At 37.2% G+C, this 18,298-nt stretch overlaps 1 protein-coding gene across 1 annotated transcript in view; it reads left to right on the top strand.

Annotated features, from left to right (window-relative positions):
• GC (gamma-glutamyl carboxylase) overlaps positions 1-13,005 on the top strand; it is a 35,523-nt gene extending 22,518 nt beyond the window's left edge. The window contains exons 12-13 of the mRNA XM_090403448.1: positions 10,076-10,208; positions 12,818-13,005. Coding sequence (XP_090259574.1) covers positions 10,076-10,208; positions 12,818-12,908 — 224 coding nt within the window. The 3' untranslated portion in view covers positions 12,909-13,005. The remainder of the gene's footprint in view (positions 1-10,075; positions 10,209-12,817) is intronic.
• Positions 13,006-18,298: the final 5,293 nt, after the last annotated feature.

The raw sequence follows: 18,298 nt of genomic DNA, 5'->3' as shown, positions 1-18,298 counted from the left end.
ACATTTTATATATCGGTATCAATGCAATTCATTTCAGTTTTATAACGAATAACATTTTTAGAGAATTTTTTCTGCGATCAATAGTCCGCGCGATGAATTTTTTTGTGATGAATTTTCCTGGCGATAAATTGTCCCGGCGGTGAATCTTTGTGAACTGTTCCAAGATCTTTTGAATAAAAAGTCCTCTGTCGTCTCTCATTACGCACTTCACCCAGAGAACTTTCATTTATAGATTCGATGGGCATTTAGGGAATTCATTACTTTTACCGATGTTCATCTATCTTTATGTTACTTCACAAGCTTCCTGCGCCATCACCAAATGTTATTCCCATTTAATTTATATACTGTATTTCGGTGACATTAACGATTTTTATACAAGATTACACATATATTATGTGACAACACACTTTTTCAAAGCCGAAACAAGACAAAGGTGTATGTGTACACAAGCAGCAATGTCTTCAAACACTGCACCACAGAGCAGTGAGATCTGTTGGAGAAACAGTCAGTCACTTTCATCAGACCTCGTGCGTATGTCGAATATAATGTCAGCAATTTGTCTCTATACTTTGGCTAACGTAAAAAAACAGTGCAAGAATGAGAGAGCTTCTGAAATGAAGGAAAGAGTGTTGTATGGTGACTCGTTATTAAGAGGGGTGATAGATGGCAGTGTAACTAAATCGTACTTACCGGGTGAGAAATTTAAGGATGTAAGTGAGAGTATTAGAGTGCAAAAACAGAGGGAGAAAGAATTAATAATTGTGGCGGGTACGAATGAATTGAAATGTGATAATTTTTTTATGAGAGAGGACTTGAAAGTATTGTTAAAGGTAGCGAAAGAAAAGAGTGACAGAGTTAGAATGGTTAGTCTGTTGCCGCGGTATGACAGAGAGAAGTTTAGGAGGAGGGCCATAATCGCAAATGACATTATGCGTAGGTTATGCAGACGGTGTGGTGTGGAATTCGTGGACGTGTGGAATGAGTTTGAAGGGCGAAAGGACTTATACAAGATGGATGGCCTGCATTTGAATGGACTTGGTGTGCGGAGACTGGAAGGAGTGTTGCTGAATGAAGTGAAAATGGATGTGCAAAACCAGGGAAACTAGAACTACCAAGGAGGGGGGGGGATGGATATGCAGACATCAGTGAGACAGATGAGTGTAAGAATGTATATAATGTACCCGAGCCAGCACTAAGGACAAAAAATGGGAATGGGTCATTTAGAATAACGTATCAATACAGGGGTGGGACTAAGGGATCACTGCATTTCATGTCTAATACTAATGCCAGGAGTATTAGGAACAAGAAGGAAGAATTTTTGACCTTGATTGGCTCTTCCTGGCCACAGGTTATTGGCATTAGTGAAACATGGCTGACGGAAGAAGATATAGTTAGTGGGATAGAATGTGTAGGTTATAGTGTGTTTAGGAGGGACAGAGAGAATAAAATGGGGGGAGGGGTATTATTGATGGTAGCTGATGAACTGCAGCCAAGGAGAATTGAAGTGTTGTATCGCAGGATAGTGAAAGGAGCTCATTTGAGGCTATTTGGTGTGAGATTGAGACTGGCAGAATAAAATATACAGTTGGGTGCTGCTATAGACCAGGTGATGAAATAGATGGTGGAGATAGTATGCATAGGGAAATTGATGAAATGAGTGGAAGGAGGGTAATTATTATGGGGGATTTCAACTATGGTAACATTGATTGGAAGGAGGAGAGGACACATGTGAGGAAGGAAAAGGATTTTATTCAATTATTAAGGGATAACTATCTGAGACAGCATGTAATTGAAAATACTAGGGGTGTGAGAGTGCTTGACCTGGTAATAGCATCAGAGAATTTGACTGTAATGAATATGACCATGTTGCCACCTATTGGTGAGAGTGATCATAAGGTCTTGACCTGGGAAGTGGCTAAAGGTGTGGAATTTTCGATTAAGACAGGGTATATGTGTGGAATTACCGTGCTGGCAAGTATGACAAGCTTAGGAGATTGCTTGGATCAGTGCCATGGCATGTACAACTGCAAGGGCTGGACGTCGATAGAGCATGGGAAGTGGTCAAGGAGCATTTACAGGAGGTAATGGTTGATTGTATACCTAGTGTAATAGTAAAACAAGTAGGGGTTAAATGGATGAATAACACCATTAAGCTTGAGCTGCAAAAAAAAGAAACAACTGTGGAGGGAATTTAAAGAAAGGGGTGACCTGCAGGCACACGAACGGTATAAAGTGCAGGCCAGAAAGGTAACGAGTGTGGTAAAAAAAAGCAAAAGCGGATTATGAAAGGAAACTAGCTTTGCAAGCAAAAGAGAATCCAAAATAGTTCTTTCAATATGCTGCAAGCAAGCAAAAAACTGTACACGGCAAAATGATTTTAAGGAATGACGATAGTAAGGAGGTCACTGAATCAGTCGATATAGTGGAGTTACTGAGCGCGCACTTTGCAAAAGCATATCATCCAGGTGGTGACATTGAAAAAATGAAGGAACCATTAGTTTATACGGGAATAGTGATGAATGAAGTGGAGGTGACTAGTCTATTACAGAACCTTAATGTGAACACATCTGTGGGATTGGATGGTATACCGGCACGGGTCTTGCGTGAAGCGGCTAAAGAATTATCAGTGCCATTGACCATGTTGTTTAATCTGAGTCTCTGGTCTGGCTTAGTCCCGAAGGTGTGGAAAGAGGGGAAAAAATAGTTTCACTGCATAAAGGAGGATCCAAGACTACGGTTGCAAATTACCGACCGATCAGCATATCAGGAGTCGTTGTCAAGGTCTTAGAGAAAGTAGTCAAGGGAAAAATACAGGAATGGATTGATGACAACGAGATACTGTACAGGGGACAGCATGGCTTTGTGAAGGGTAGATCATGCTTCAGTAACTTGCTCAAGTTTTATAACAAGGTGACGGCTGAACTGGACAAGGGAAATGGGTTTACAGTGATACTGCTGGACCTGGCAAAGGCGTTTGACAGGATACCACATGGAATACTAATCCGTAAACTACAACATATGGGAATGGATATAGGGTTGGTGAGATGGATTAGGTGGGTGGTTGATGGAGAGATATCAAAGAGTAGTTTATTCAGGAGTAGAGTCCAAAAGACGGCCTGTGACTAGTGGTGTGCCGCAGGGTTCTGTTCTTGGACCACTGCTGTTTAATCTGTTCATTAACGATATAGGGAAGGATCTAAGTGGAACAATTCATTTGTTCACTGATGATGCAAAGTTGGGTAGAGCAATAGTGAATGCAGAAGATGTCAAAGTCTTGCAGGATGACTTAGATAGATTGGAGTTCTGGTCTAAGGAGAATGGATGTCAATTTAATGTGACAAAATGTAAGGTTATGCATTTTGGGGTGAAAAGATTAGCAGTAGTATACCACATTGGTGGAACTGTACTCCAAGAAATTGATGAGGCCAGGGACTTGGGAGTGTTGGTGGATAGGGAGATTAAGTTTAGGGGGGCACACTGCAAAAGTTGCTAAATCAGCTCATCAACTCACTTGGTTGTTGAAAAATACCTTGACGAGCAGAGACAAGCAAGTTATTGTACCTCTGTACCGAGCCTTGATAAGACCTCATCTCGACTACTGTGCCCAGATTTGGTCACCTCGGTTCCTTCTTGATGGGGAGGAGGTGGAGAGGATCCAGAGGCGAGTGACTAAGATGATAACAGGTCTATGGAATGAACCATATGAGAACAGGTTGAAGATTTGTGGGTTGCAGAAACTAGTTGATAGGTGGAGGAGGGGAGATATGATTGAGACATTCAAATTGCTAAAGGGATTCTATAGGATTAATTCAGAGGATATTTTTGAGATCAGGACTGGTGGTGGGAGAATTAGGGGGAGCCTATGGAAGCTGGGCAAGAGTGTGGTTAGCAGGGGTGTTAGAGCTGGGTTCTTTACTTTTAGAGTGGTAAATGAGTGGAATAAGCTGCCAGAATCTGTTGTGGGTGCTATGACGGTGAACAAGTTCAAGACAAGGTATGATAGATACTGTGAGAATGTAATCGCATAGCTGTGTGGACATGATATTTAGGGTCTCCCTCGATGAGGAGTCTAAGGACTCCTGGAGTCACCCAAAATAATAATAATACAACTTGTTCGAAAACTATTAAACTTTTCAAAGAAATCTTACCAAATCAAAATCATCCGCGAAAAAAAAAAATTGAATTACAGAGCTAAACAAATCTTGATCATGTGTAGTTCAGTGGATGTGGCGTTTGCACACCACGGCGCTTGACTGCACGAAGGAAGATTTTGTTTCGAAATTAATCGTCGACTAGAGGAAATTTTTCTAAGCCTTTTTTCTCCCGGAAACTCGAGTTTTTTGTCCCAAGAAAATCGACCATAGAACCCACAATGTTACAGACATTAAATATATTGTGTTAGGGACCACAAGATGGCGGCACTTGTTGGGCCGTCTCTCTTCACTGCGTGCCGCTTAATTAGTGATAGCCTTGGGCCAGCTATCTCTGATTGGCTGCCAATAGAGATTGAACTGCCCACTCAGTCTCCAAAAGTTAGATAGGGCTAAACGACCTCGTCTACTCCCTATATACCGGAATAAAAAGGCGTTAGCTGATTTTTTTTTTAACAAATCCTGAAGGGAGTGATTAAGTCACCATTTAACACATTAGAGTGGAAATCGAGTCTGAAACCAATGTCTATAAACACATCTAATGTAAAAGATTGTGTAGCACTGCCTTTTTATGCCATGTTCAGCAGTATTCAGCAACATCAAGAACAGAATAAATGAGATATTAAGCAACTGATATTTCCCGAGATTTTAAACCAGCATCTTTAGAACTGTTATTGTTTTGGAATTACGAACAAAGCAACTAAGGCTATGAAGCCAGTACTATGCCTGTAAACTGCGTATGTTCTTTTAGACGGTTTATCTGTTTTGTGGGATGAAAAATCCTGCCGCTCCGTATGAGATTGGATTAATATTCAGAGCACAAACTTATCACAGTACACAATAATAACAATTAGTTAAGTTATAGGAAGATGGTAAATCCCGTTTTATTTTACAGCCCGGTACGAAACTCGGATCGAAATCCATCGAATCCATAGAGTTTCATACCGAAAAAACTATCGGCGAGCACAGGTGTAAGTAATCACTTGGGTAGTACAACACCAGGGCAACTCCACGCAAAGGTGGGGCAAGCTCCGTCACTAACCTTAATATTCTCTCATAATGTAAAACACAGCTCCTAAGAGATGTATATATACTGTTTTACATTATGAGAAGAGGTCACTACCAGACCGGTTTCAACCTTTTTTGAGGTCATCAGTGAGTAGGTAGACCTGGAATATCAAGGTTTTAAGTTTTTTTCTGTTCACTGATGAGACCTCAAAAAAGGTTGAAACCGGTCTGGTAGTGACCTCTTCTCATAATGTAAAACAGCATATATACATCTCTTAGGAGCTGTGTTTTACATTATGAGAGAATATTAAGGTTAGTGACGGAGCTTGCTCCACTTTTGCATGGAGTTGCCCTAGTGTTGTACTACCCAAGTGATTACTTACACTTGGGCTCGCCGATAGTTTTTTTCGGCATGAAACTCTATGGATTCGATGGATTTCGATCCGAGTTTCGTACCCGGCTGTAAAATAAAACTGGATTTACCATCTCCCTTTAACTTATGTCGCCGGTAAAATAGCCTTTTGGCTAATTATTTGTAGTAATAACAATTAGTGTCAGAAGCAATTCAAATAGAGAACTGAACTCAATCACATCCAGGAGGAGTAGTTCATGCACTGCTGGATGCGATGGCAGTGGCCTAAGAAGTAATACATTCACAACCATAATTATGCAGGTTGAGACTAGCAGCGCACACTCTGAATATCGCTTCTCACAGGGTTAGATGGAAGAAAACTAAAGTGCTATACAGAAGTCGGTTACAAGTCGGAGTTATTTTTGGAGTCAGCAATGACACGCTCCTTAAACTTAAAAAAAAAAAAGTACAAAATTACCTAAAAGATGGGAGAGAGTAATTTTAGGACTTCAATCCAACTGTAAACGCCTTTTCATTCAACATTAGAGGGGGAAACCTTGCCAGACTCATGCTTGGCTGGCAAAGAATGGCTTGAGGAAAACGAAAACTGGCACAGCCCTGGGATTTTGATATGAATCCGTAGAACTCTAAGAGAACATTAAGACGAGTGGAGATGCAGATTCACAGTATTAGTCTCCACTAACATGCCACCAACGACATTTAAGAGAAAAAGCATCGAATTCTAGAACTATCGCATTGTTCCAGAATTCTAGAACGACTGTGCCTGAGTACAAACATTTTGTATACTAATCAGCCTCTTTTTATATTTCTCTCTGTTTTGAGACATTTCATATGCAAATTCCTAAATGTTCAACTCATAGTATGAACTATGAGTTGAACATTAGTAAGGAAGTAAAACTTTCAAACAAGTAAACGATTAAAATGAAAAAAATTCTCGTATATTATCCACGCCTTCCAATTATGAAATCGCCGTGAAATATTTAAATTAAGACTTAAGTAAATATCCCTTAAAAAGATAAACTTATCTACCCGTAATATTGATTTTTCATAATTCTTTCTTTCAACAACTTAAGCAAATCGTTTTTGCTTTATTGTTCGAATAAATTATTCACGTCACAAATAATGTCCAATGCAGTCGCAACAAATTCCGCAATAGATGCCTGTGTTCTGAAAATTTCTTTTCATTTTCTCACTATGAATATTTCAGACCACTTCATTACTAAATTTTCTGGTAACGTAATGCATTTAAGTTGTAATACTTTTGGGTATTATTGTAACAGCTAATGCAGTAACTGAGGAGAATATTTTCATCTAATCGTTAGGGCAACTGAATGACGTATACAACGAATTCACTTCAAGTGTTGTTCCAACTAAAAAAATTCAAACTTGGAGCTCGAAAATGTTCTCATAAGTTTCACTTAAAAATATTTTTATATCTCGCTTGAATACTATATTTGTCAATTATATTAACTATGAAATCTTTTTGTAACGTATAATTTGAGCTGCATAAGCTCCTGCTAACTCAGTCAGTTCGGCTCATTTTGAATTACGACTGAGACAATGTCTGATAACTGTGTTTGTGTTCTTCTGGCCTATCTATTTGCCTTGTGCGAAGAATAATTCTCCGTTTCAGAGAGGGGAAAAAAATGTCCACCTCCTTATGAAGCCAGTTAGCTAAAAAGATTCTTCGTATCCTAAATGGGATGACCTTTTGTTGGACGCATCGGGATCCAATCAGGTGATATTCAGACAGGAATAGTTTTCTTTACTTTGGAAGCGATGGTGAGTTCGAAAGTCTCAGGGTTCTTCTTCCTATATTGAAAATAGAACTGCTCAGAATGCACAATTCTGAGCAGATCTATCGTGCATCGATAGATGTAGTGGACTATACAGATAAGATTAATCGACCTCTCTAGTAACTACTTGGTTTATGAAAGCCAACTTAAAACGGCAAAAAGATCTTTGGAGGCTAATGGCAAAGAAGAGGCGGTAAACCAAATAACACACTTTTATAGTCATATTATAAATGTGTATAATCTTATTATTATTATTCCTTCCTTCCTCCCTCCCTCTTTTACCTTTCGGTATCGAGGATTTTTCTACATTTAACTGCTACTCAGGGGCGCTCCGGCCATATGTACAATGTGTGCGGCGCACACAGGCGCCAGGATAGTAAAGGCGCCAAAGAGGAGGAAATACTTTAAAAAAAAAAAAAAAACGTTTTTTTAAAGTGATTTTTTATTGGAAGGGGGGGGGCACCAACTAAAGTTTTGCACACAGGCGCCGGCCACTGCTGGCATGCTATTGGGTATAGCGGCGCAAACTCAAGTTTTGCACGCATGCGCCGGACACTACTGGCGCGCCCCTGCTGCTACTGTATCGAGGATAAGGTGGTTAGCCTTTTGTCTCCCGGTGTGGCCTATGTCTGTAGATGCGTGTGTTCACGGGCCGGTTTGCCTGTTCTGGGGGACGAAAAACCCGAGTTTCCAGGGTGAAACAATCCCTACCACCGTATGAGACCGGCTAACTCACTTTTAGTCCAAAGAGACCAGATAAAGGTTCCTCACGTCACTGACGGGAATCGAACCCAGGTCTTTCCGACCAAAGGCTTCGTCTATACCAGTGGTCGCCAAAGTGGTCGATATAACATTGTTAGGGGTCGATAGAAAAATATAAGACATCATTGTATGGGTAATATTTAAATTCGGTTAACTCTGATTACCTCCATCCTGAATGACAACGCAATTAAGAGTGAATCGTGGGAACAGTGACATGAATAGGACCTGTAAGATGGAGCAAGGTCATGAAAATAGTTACGGAGGCCAATCAAGTAGGATAAAATGACGTATTTACCAATAAAGGGATGTCGGTGGATTTATATAAATATATTTTATATAGTATTTATCCCTCCTATCAAATATGTAATGTTAAGAGGAACGTCAAAAACAAAAACGTATCCCTTTGACGTTAAGCCAATATAATAATATATACTATATTATGCATACACTATAGATCTTGTACACCCCTTGAGGGTACATGGCAGGAATTTAATGATGATGCATACACTAAACACTGGAACTATAAAATAAACAATCTAAAAACTCACATAAGCGTCTTTTTTGCTTGTCCTATTATAATTACGTAATAGTAAAATAGAGGGGGTCGATAAAAAGTCAAACTCCTGAAGGGGTCGACGGTCAAAGAAGTTTGGCGACCCCTGGTCTATACTGACTTGAGTTACGGAGGCTCAAATGTGCATAAAATAATACATGATGATTTACACTTTGAAGTATACTTTTCTCTGTTCTAATATAAAGAAGTTGAAGTCATTGTTGCATCCCAGCTCTTTTAAATTATGAACTCCTTCTCATAAAGGATTAAACGCCTACCTAACTAAAAAAAAAATCTAAAATGCATCAAGTAATGAGATTGCGGAACAACTCGGTGCTCTAAACATCGAGATATAAGGAAAAGTACTCTTTGTGTGTGTGTGTGTGTGTGTGTCCGCGCGGTTAGTCTAGTCGCTTTGCGCTTCGCAACCACATGTCTGGTGAAGGGGTGTCCCAGGTTCGAGTCCCGTCGAAGACGTGAGGAACTTGAGGATCTTCCTCAGGCATAGTTAGCCGGTCTTGGGCGCGGTCAGTAGGGTTTTTTCCGCCAGTTTATCTGTCATTTTTCATCCTGCAAGCAGGCAAACCGGTCCCGTGAACATACGCTTCTACAGTCAAAAATATATTCCCCTCCCCCAGCGGCAGACCAGGCGACAGAGGTCGGTTGGAAGTGGTACTAACAAGTAGTCGCATCTAAGTAACACGCGGACCCTGCATAGGAAGCGGGAATAACGCGTAGTGAAAGAAGACTCTTTGTGTGTGCGTGCGCGGGGGGGAGGGGGGGATATACTTAAGCAGAAATTAGGAGTGAATTTTCCAAATAGGTCAGATAAGATTCTTGCTGGTCATTCCTAAAAAACAGGAAACGAAATGATATACAATGCTACATTTGAGAAGTAAGCGAAGCAAACTTTGCGCCATCATTTCATTCACCAATTATTAACCTAATTTGAAACCAGATAGTTACTTTTCCTCAGTTCCTTGCTAAATAAGCCATAAAAACATTTTTATTTATAAGATGCAATTAATTATTAAAGCTTTTTAAGAATATAGAAAATGACATTTAAAAAATTAAGATCTAATACAGACAGGCGTATTTCTAGGAGTCTTATATAATTTTGAAACATTTTATTTATAAAACTATATTTTTTTAATAATTTCTAAATTAAATTTTATGTAAAAGTAAATGAATAACTCATCTTTCTAAATTTTTCAAATAAGGATGATGGTATACCTTGTGTCCGTTGTTGCATCTCAGCCCTTTCAAATTATGAAACCGTCCTCATAATATTTTGATATAATATTAGAATCAAGTGCTTGTACTTGCTTTCTGAGAATGTATACAGAGCAAAAAGGGAAATGAGACAGTGGTTTAATTATTTTAAGTACTTCTTTTATACTTGAGAAAACCTTTAGCTAAATCTTCATTTCAGGATCAGTAGTGACAGAAAGCCGACTGCAAGAATATGTTCGAATCATGGAGATGCAAAATTTAAAACTGAATTCAACAGCCACACGATCTTATATAGAATCCGCCTTTAACTTGTACAGAACATGGAAAAGAAGGTAAGTTGGTATGTTTGTTATGTCGACATGTATTAAGCTCGAATATTTGAGAGGAAAAAATCTGATTGAATGTAGCTGATGCCGTATAATCAGCTATTCTTTGCTTATAAATTTAATCTATATACGAGTACTTAGATTCATACAATGCGACCTTGTTCCTTCACCTTCTTCTGACTATTGCTATCCACGAAATAATCATCTGATCTACTTCATTTTTTTGAGCATAAATATCTTGGATTAGACAGATAACGCATGCATAAATTGATTATACAAATATACGTATTATAATATGAAATTTAGAATAAAGTAATGATTCTAAAAATGCGTTTTCCAAGTGGAAAGTATAATGATTGGTAATATTATTAAATATGAATTTCTCGGTTCACTTATTAGCCGATGTAAAAATATTTTCTTTCTTTCCTACTAAACGATTAAAAATATTCTTTCCTTCAAAAACTATTACATATTTTAATACATCCACTGATGTATTTTAATAATTAAATACATCCACTGATGTAACTGATGAGTGTACCTCTAATAATTGGAGGTTCCGTAAATTTTCCAAAAAACGGGACGTAATAGTTTTTCGTTTCAAATCAAATTCAGACAGGAATTAAAATTTTAAATTAAGACAGTAATTTAAAAAAATTCCAAAGGGAGCACTTTTTTTGAAAATTAAAGAAGTTTCTTGAACTCTAAAAATTGAATTAAATTCTGATCTTCCTACCGGATGGCTCACCTCCATTCAGCTTTTTAGCCCAGAACTGCATAAACATTTTGATCTTTCTGCCAGCCACTCAATCATTTAACTGAGTACAATACACACTATTTTTAAATAAGTTGAGAGACGGCACAATATTTCAGAAAAAACCTAAATCGCACATATTACCGATCACACTTTCCACCCTTACTGTTACCTCCCAACTCCCTTTCCCAGTCTGTGAGAATACAAATCAAATATTTTGGCCCATTCTTCCATCAACATGACTACCACTCTATTTATTCGGCGCACTGGTTTGGCATGCACCCAATCAGGACTTTGTGTAGCCCACTCAGATTTTCCACATCATTCTACTCAATCATGCGAGAGTAATATCAGCAGTATGGTATGACATACTGTGATGTTGAGACATAGGCCTGGTCTATAAAACTGCCACAATGTAGGACGCATTGCACTATCTAGAAATTGCAAAACCGTCGGTGTTCATCCTTTTAAGCACTACAACCAACCAAAGGTTGTAGTTTCCATCAGGTGATACAGCTCCATATCATCACACCTCCGCAACTATACTTGGGATAATGCACTTGGATATAAAGCGTTCCACGTACATCCACAATATTCATACTCACTCATCCAATCGGAAAATGTTGTAGCCTGGTTCGTCGCTCCATATCACAGACTTCCAACGATCTACGGACCAGCCACAGTGTGCTTTACAACAGTATCATCTACGTTTGATTAACCTAATTAATGTTTGTTTTATGCACAGATGTTCTTCCAAAGAAACCCAGATTGCATCTTTTTACGTAGTAGTCCCATTAGTTACCTGGAATCCAGTAACTTCTTTGAACTCCTGATCCATCACTTCCCAGTGGCCTTGCGAGATTTCCATACCATTCTTCTAAGCGTCCTTTGGTACTTTGCTGTTAGCTTCTCGAGCATTTCTTAGTTGAGATGGCACCCTCACGTTTTCAACTTTTACCATGTCACGAACTATTGATGTAGCTTTCTATGATAACTATCGCTTTCGATGGCAGCAAATTCCTCTCCACATGCTATTGACACTACACGGTAGAATCTATGGTATATCTGCCTTATATAGCAATACAGTAAACCCTCGATTTAACGGACAAAATTTCCGGTCCGTATGTCACATGTGAAAATTAACACCCTGTTATTTTAAAATGCTTTTAACCAAAATTTGCTTATAATTAAATTAACAGGGTTTTTTTGTTATTAATTTCCTGTTATTTTTGGTGAATAGGCCATCATATGTTGGAAACTCTGCGGTAATTTAGCCGACATAAATGAGTCACCTCTCATAAAACATGTTCGGCGAATGATTAGCACATGATCACACCAATCGCGCTGAAATTGGTTCTTTTGTCGCGTGTTTCGTTCAATTATTAAGAAACAATATGCGAGTGGGAAGCAACTGAAGATTGATTCATTCTTCCAGCCTACTCGTTCACAGTAACTTTAAGCTATCGAGTAAGTTGTGTAAATGTTACCGATTTGGAGACATAATCAGAAACAAACAAAAAACTAACAATATATATAGGATTTATATATCTAAAAGTGTATGTAAAAACAATTTTTTTTTGTTATTACAGTGCTAATATTGATAAAATTGCAGTATAACGTCATAGATATTTTTATTTTAAAAAATTCGCGATTTAACGGACCTCCCTTAACCCCTATTAGTCCGTTAAATCGAGGGTTTACTGTATATGATATTACAGGAATATACATGTTCAGTATGTTTCAATCTAAAATAGGAAGTGTACCGATATTTATTTCAACTTAGTGTGTGTATATGTATGCATGTATATATAATACTATCAATAAATAATGCGTGATAATTAATCAATCTTATGGATTTTTCTAGTTCCGCCATGATAGTCGACGCTTTGTGGAGTATAATTTCCAGGACTCCTATGGCATTAAAAAAGGATGCACATTTAGAAGTCATGAGATGAGACGAAACTTATCACCTACCTTTGTTATATACACAAAAGTATACCAAGCTGAATAAATTGTTTCCTGCTGATTTATAACACATATACAGGGTGATGTAGGCACAAATAATGCGCTCCATTACACAAACTTGCATACGATTGTTAAAAACGTATATGAAAAATGAATTCGATGAAGCAATTACAACTTTAAATAAATGGGTCAAGTACGATTAAAAAGAAAGCATATTACTTATTTAGTCTAGTACTTTCCTACTTCACTGAAATTCAATTTGTGCCTGTGAACAGAATAGATATGCATTTTTGGAATGGTTCAAGATGGAAATTAATTTTTGAGCAATGTAAATAATAACTTATTATCTATATCACTGCACTGTGTACAGTGAGTGACATGTGCACTGAATAAAACTAGTAAAAATACATACGTGGTCTCATCAAAAATAATGAAAGTAATTATGATGAATTGTTACTATCATAAAAATATCAAAATACGATTTTATAAGTTATTATTATTAAAAATAGTCATTTGTATAATAGATACAATTCTGTGGAGAAATTAAAATTCAAAGACACAGACCTTCCGAGCTAACACGCAGTTAGTTCAAGAAAAATAGTCGACAGGTAATGTTTCGGAAATAACCATCTCTTTCGTTCTTTACTATTCACTTGTATATTTTATGGCATCTCATTACTGGTCACTAACCGCGTTTATGTTTCTGCAACTTCTTGTGTATGAAGTATGAATAGTTATCTAATTTTCAGTAGCAAGCAACTATCTATCTATCTATATATAAATAAATAAATTTACTGATTAAAGTTTTGGAACGACAGAAGAAACATTTCTGCACAACCCGAACCTCTTGGGCCACGGAAACATGATGCCGTTGTCAACAACAGTTATAAATAGGTTTATTTGAAATATAAATCCATCGGGAAAAATATACTGCATTTTTTAAGTGTTCTTAAAGAATGTACAGGAGTCGGCAATCTACTGCCAGCTAGCCAGTGGCGCACCCAGGATTTAATCTTGGGGGGGGGGGGGGGAGTTGAACGGATAAAAATATTTTTAATACAATAAATTTGCATTAAAAATATTTTTATCCGTTCAACTAAAATTCATTAGGTGATTATAAAAATTTATTCAAAGAATAAAATCCAGTTTTCTTTTTACAAAGCTCTTGAATTATTTCAGTCGTGGTTATATTAATCTCTCTCTGTGTGTATATATATAGCAAAGCCAGTCCGTTCATCGTGATTGTATCATGGTAGATCTCAAATAGGTTTTTAAAAGGCGTAAGTTAGAAAATTATCTTTCAATGACGCATGTTGTTACCGGAAGCGTTGCAAATATTTTTAATAAGTTATAGATGTTAGGATATATCATTTTGTCACACTTTGAAACTGCATCAACGACATTTTTGCATGGAGCTATTGCAAACGGTTTTTCAAATTTCTTATATCACAACTTGAATTCGGTGTTCAAAATTGCTGGATTTGTATAAGGCAAATCACCGGCATAAAATTCACACAACTGACGAAAAAACTTCCATTGCACTTGCTGTTGGAGCATCTTTTCCATTTGGTAGAAGAGAAAAAATATATATTTCGAAATGTTGCGGTACCGAGTGTAACGTTCATGAAGTTTAGTCAATATTTGGTCAATAAGTGGAATGAAATAGTTCTCCTGAATACTCTTCTACAGAATCGGCTGGAACATTGGTCAATTCATCAAAACAAACATTGGTTAACGTTTGTTTTGATGAAGTCCTTGGCTTTTTAATGTCAATATTAAAATTATTGGCTTTTATACATGCTTCATAGTAAATATCTTTAAATGAAGAATCTGGTGTTTCATTGAGCCACAACATCATCAACAAAATTTAGGGCAATTAAGAGGTCACTGTCAGATTTTTGCTTTATTTTAGACAATGGTAAGGTGCACTGCACGCAAATATTTTTTGCAAGCTAAATAAAGATATTATAAATCTTAAAAGATATTAATATTATAAACAACAAGGACGTCCTGTCTTTTAGGGGTATTGAAGAAATTGTGTACCTTTTCAATTATGCCAATGCAATTTCTTATTTGTCACAGATATAGCATTTCCAAGTGCCAAATTCAAACTATGTGATGCACAATGAACATATAAAGCTTGTCAATATTATTATTACATAACACCTCCAGGTAGTCCAAAGACATATCGAGAAAGGGCACCTACTCTACAACTCTCCGTCTTCACCAACCACAATCATCATCAACACCAACGCTGTCTCCCGCCGACCACTACCACAAGTATTTTCATAGACAATCACAAACATCCATGCACATGGCGGGATTCGAACTCGCAGCCTTTTAGCTGGAGAGTCGGCCAACCAGGCCGGATATATAGATAAAAAATTAAATTTTGTGGATAAAAATTAAAACAAAGTTTTAATTTTTATTAAACAAATAAATAAAATGATATAATTATGTTACTATTTACTTTTAATTAGATGGATGAGCTTCTCGACCTTGCAGAGTTGCTGGATATCTGGTTCAATATTGGTCAACTTCAGTCGAAGATCGGCACACACATTAAGACGAATTGTGTATTTTGTTTTTATTTGAAGGACCGATAAAAATCGTTTCTCGCAAAGATAGGTTGGAGAAAACTGCATGACGATTTTTGACTTCAAATAATTCGTGAAATTCACTTCACTGAAGGCGAGATCCAGAATCGAGCCAAACCACGATCAAGGAATTGCATTTTAAGCTCACTGTCACTTGAAAGCTCGATTAGCTGTTCTTTTTTCGATAACGAAAGGTCGTTCTCGTGACTGCGAGCCTGAAATGGATGTGAAATCGCAGAAATTTCTTATAAAAAGTTATTCGGAAAATGTTTCCAAATTCTGTTTCAGAGTTTTGAGGTGGACACAAACCCTTTCCCAGTGGTTAAATTCTAAACTAATAAGTTTCGGGGCCCTATACAAAATAACCAATTGTATTTACCTTTTGAATACTACCTGGGGAAGCTCCAAACTTCCCCGTCCCTTTCATCAAGCGTTCGCAATCAGGCTACTGTTGATATTGACTTTATATACACATTCAAAACTGTAAACAATTGTTGAATAATAACACAATAATTAGGCATAATTACCGTAAAGGGAGAAAAGTCACAAAACAGAAAAATGTTCCTACAAACTAACCAATTGTATTTACCTTTGAATGCGATCCACTAGTCGAGTGTCCAGCAAGTCTTTCCTTTCGTTAAGCATATTAATATTATCGCATTGCAACTGATAGGAAATTTGTGTTTCTGTGGATTAGTTATAGACCTCTTTCTCTTCAGAAACTACACACAAACTGTCATTACAAACTCGTTTTCTATTATCACTGTCATCCGAGATATTTTTCCGTTTAAAGAAGCTACCAATGTGCTTATCCATAATTGAAATACCGTACTTACTCGCATATAACTCTCACCCCCTGATTTTACTTTTCGAAAAAAGAAATTAAAAAGTTTCGCATAATACCTCGCAAATGAAAAAAAAAAGGTGAAACACGTTCAGAGCAGAGCGATGGTAACTTGCTCCCGCGATAAACAACACGCCCTCGCCCAATAGCCACTATACTGCAGAGGCAAGAAAAACTAAGTACTTTTATTATGTCAGTGAATAAGGTATAAGCAGTGTGTGTAATATATTTCTCAACAAATAATGCAATTAGAGACAAATGGGATAAAAACGACACTAATTAATAAATAACATGTCCCCTCATACAGAAACTATGCTGTATATACAGACTCAAGCAAAACCATATGTTGCACCGGCAAACACAGTATCTAACTAAAAACTATTGTTATTAATTATATTGTGTGAGTTTGCTCGGCAGCAATAAAATTCAACCGAAAGTGTTAAAATTCGTAAACGTGTTAAAACTAAGATGTTATTGGAATTCGGTTGAAGAGAGTTAGCATTTCAACTCAATTGTCAGCTTGCTTTTCGCGCGATTTCCGAAAAATATATAAATACTGGAGTTAACTCACAACACATTTTGTCTAAGTATTATTTAGCACTTCTGAAGATATATTGAGCATTGGTTGAAGGAGGAAAACCTTCAACAATAAAAATCAATAAACAACAAGCAATTGGTTGAAATGTGGTCATGTGGATAACACATGTTCACTTCAAATCTGACAAAACAGCAAGGGAAGGTGGAAGCAATAAAACCATGTTGTTTTTCACTTCACCCCTCTTTTATTACTCGTCATTCTGCCGCTACAAATTAAAATAGTGGCAGAATGTTCAGGGAATGAACATTCTGTCGCTAGTTTTTCTTTTTAAGTATTCATTTTATTTTAATAATTTTACTTACTTATTCAATTTTAATTTGCTTTGTTTTTGGATAATTAAAATATATAGATTTGTTGGTTAATTTAAGCCTGTGGACCACCTGTCCCATCGTCGCGGAGCACCTGTGGTCCGCGGACCATAGGTTGAGAAACATGCTATAGGGTTCTCTTAACCTTAATTCATAAGCATTATTGAAATAGAAGACATGACACAACATAAATAAAAAATGAATTTTAATTAGGAAAAGTATTTTAGAAAATTTTCTAGTGTTTTTTAACTTTTTCTTGGGGGGGGGCTTGGCACCCTCCCTGGGTGCGCCACTGCAGCGAGCTAAGTATGGTTTTTAAATGAATTTCATGAAACATTCGTGAAGTCATGAAATGGCTGTTTCAGTATCCATAAGGAGTGTTAATATTAATATGACGCAGGCATGCCCATTCGTCTGCGTATGGATGGCCGCTTAAACGCCACGTGTAGTTGTGGTAGTGACCGTATGTTGCACTCTCATTGCTGCGTGATGCCATCGATGCCCTCATAGCACTAACTTACAGCGTTTTGACTGCCTTGTCACACGTGTCACGAGTTTAAGTTTTTTTTTTCTTTTTTTTGAAGGGGAGGGGGAAGACGAACTACTGGTCGTTTTTAATAACTAGTAAATACCCATTTGTATAAATTTTGTTTTCTATCTTGTACATAACATCCTTAATTTTACCTCTTGGTGCCAGCTCTTAGTCTAAAATATCTACCCAATCCGGCTCGTCTGAGAAACAATTTGCCGACTCCCCTTCTAGTAAACACGTCAGTGCTAAAAAATTGACCCTATGCAGTCTAATCGAATAATTTTCCTTGCATAGACGTTTACAAAATTCTTACTAACTCTGAAATTTCTTAATAGAATTGCTAAAAAATATAATTCAGGATTAAGAAACCAAAACAGTAATATGAAAATTACGAAAACAGCAAGCACCAGAAGAATATAGGGTACCCTTCACGAATCTGTTCACAACAGGTTTATCGCAAATGATCTTTGCACTTGGAAACATTTAATACAACTGCAAGAT

The sequence above is a fragment of the Typopeltis vanoorti genome, chromosome 14 (genome assembly GCF_054136105.1).
Source record: "Typopeltis vanoorti isolate ZY-2024b chromosome 14, IOZ_Tvanoo_1.0, whole genome shotgun sequence".
NCBI classification, from domain to species: domain Eukaryota; kingdom Metazoa; phylum Arthropoda; class Arachnida; order Uropygi; family Thelyphonidae; genus Typopeltis; species Typopeltis vanoorti.
This window is presented reverse-complemented; position numbering and strand designations above follow the sequence as displayed.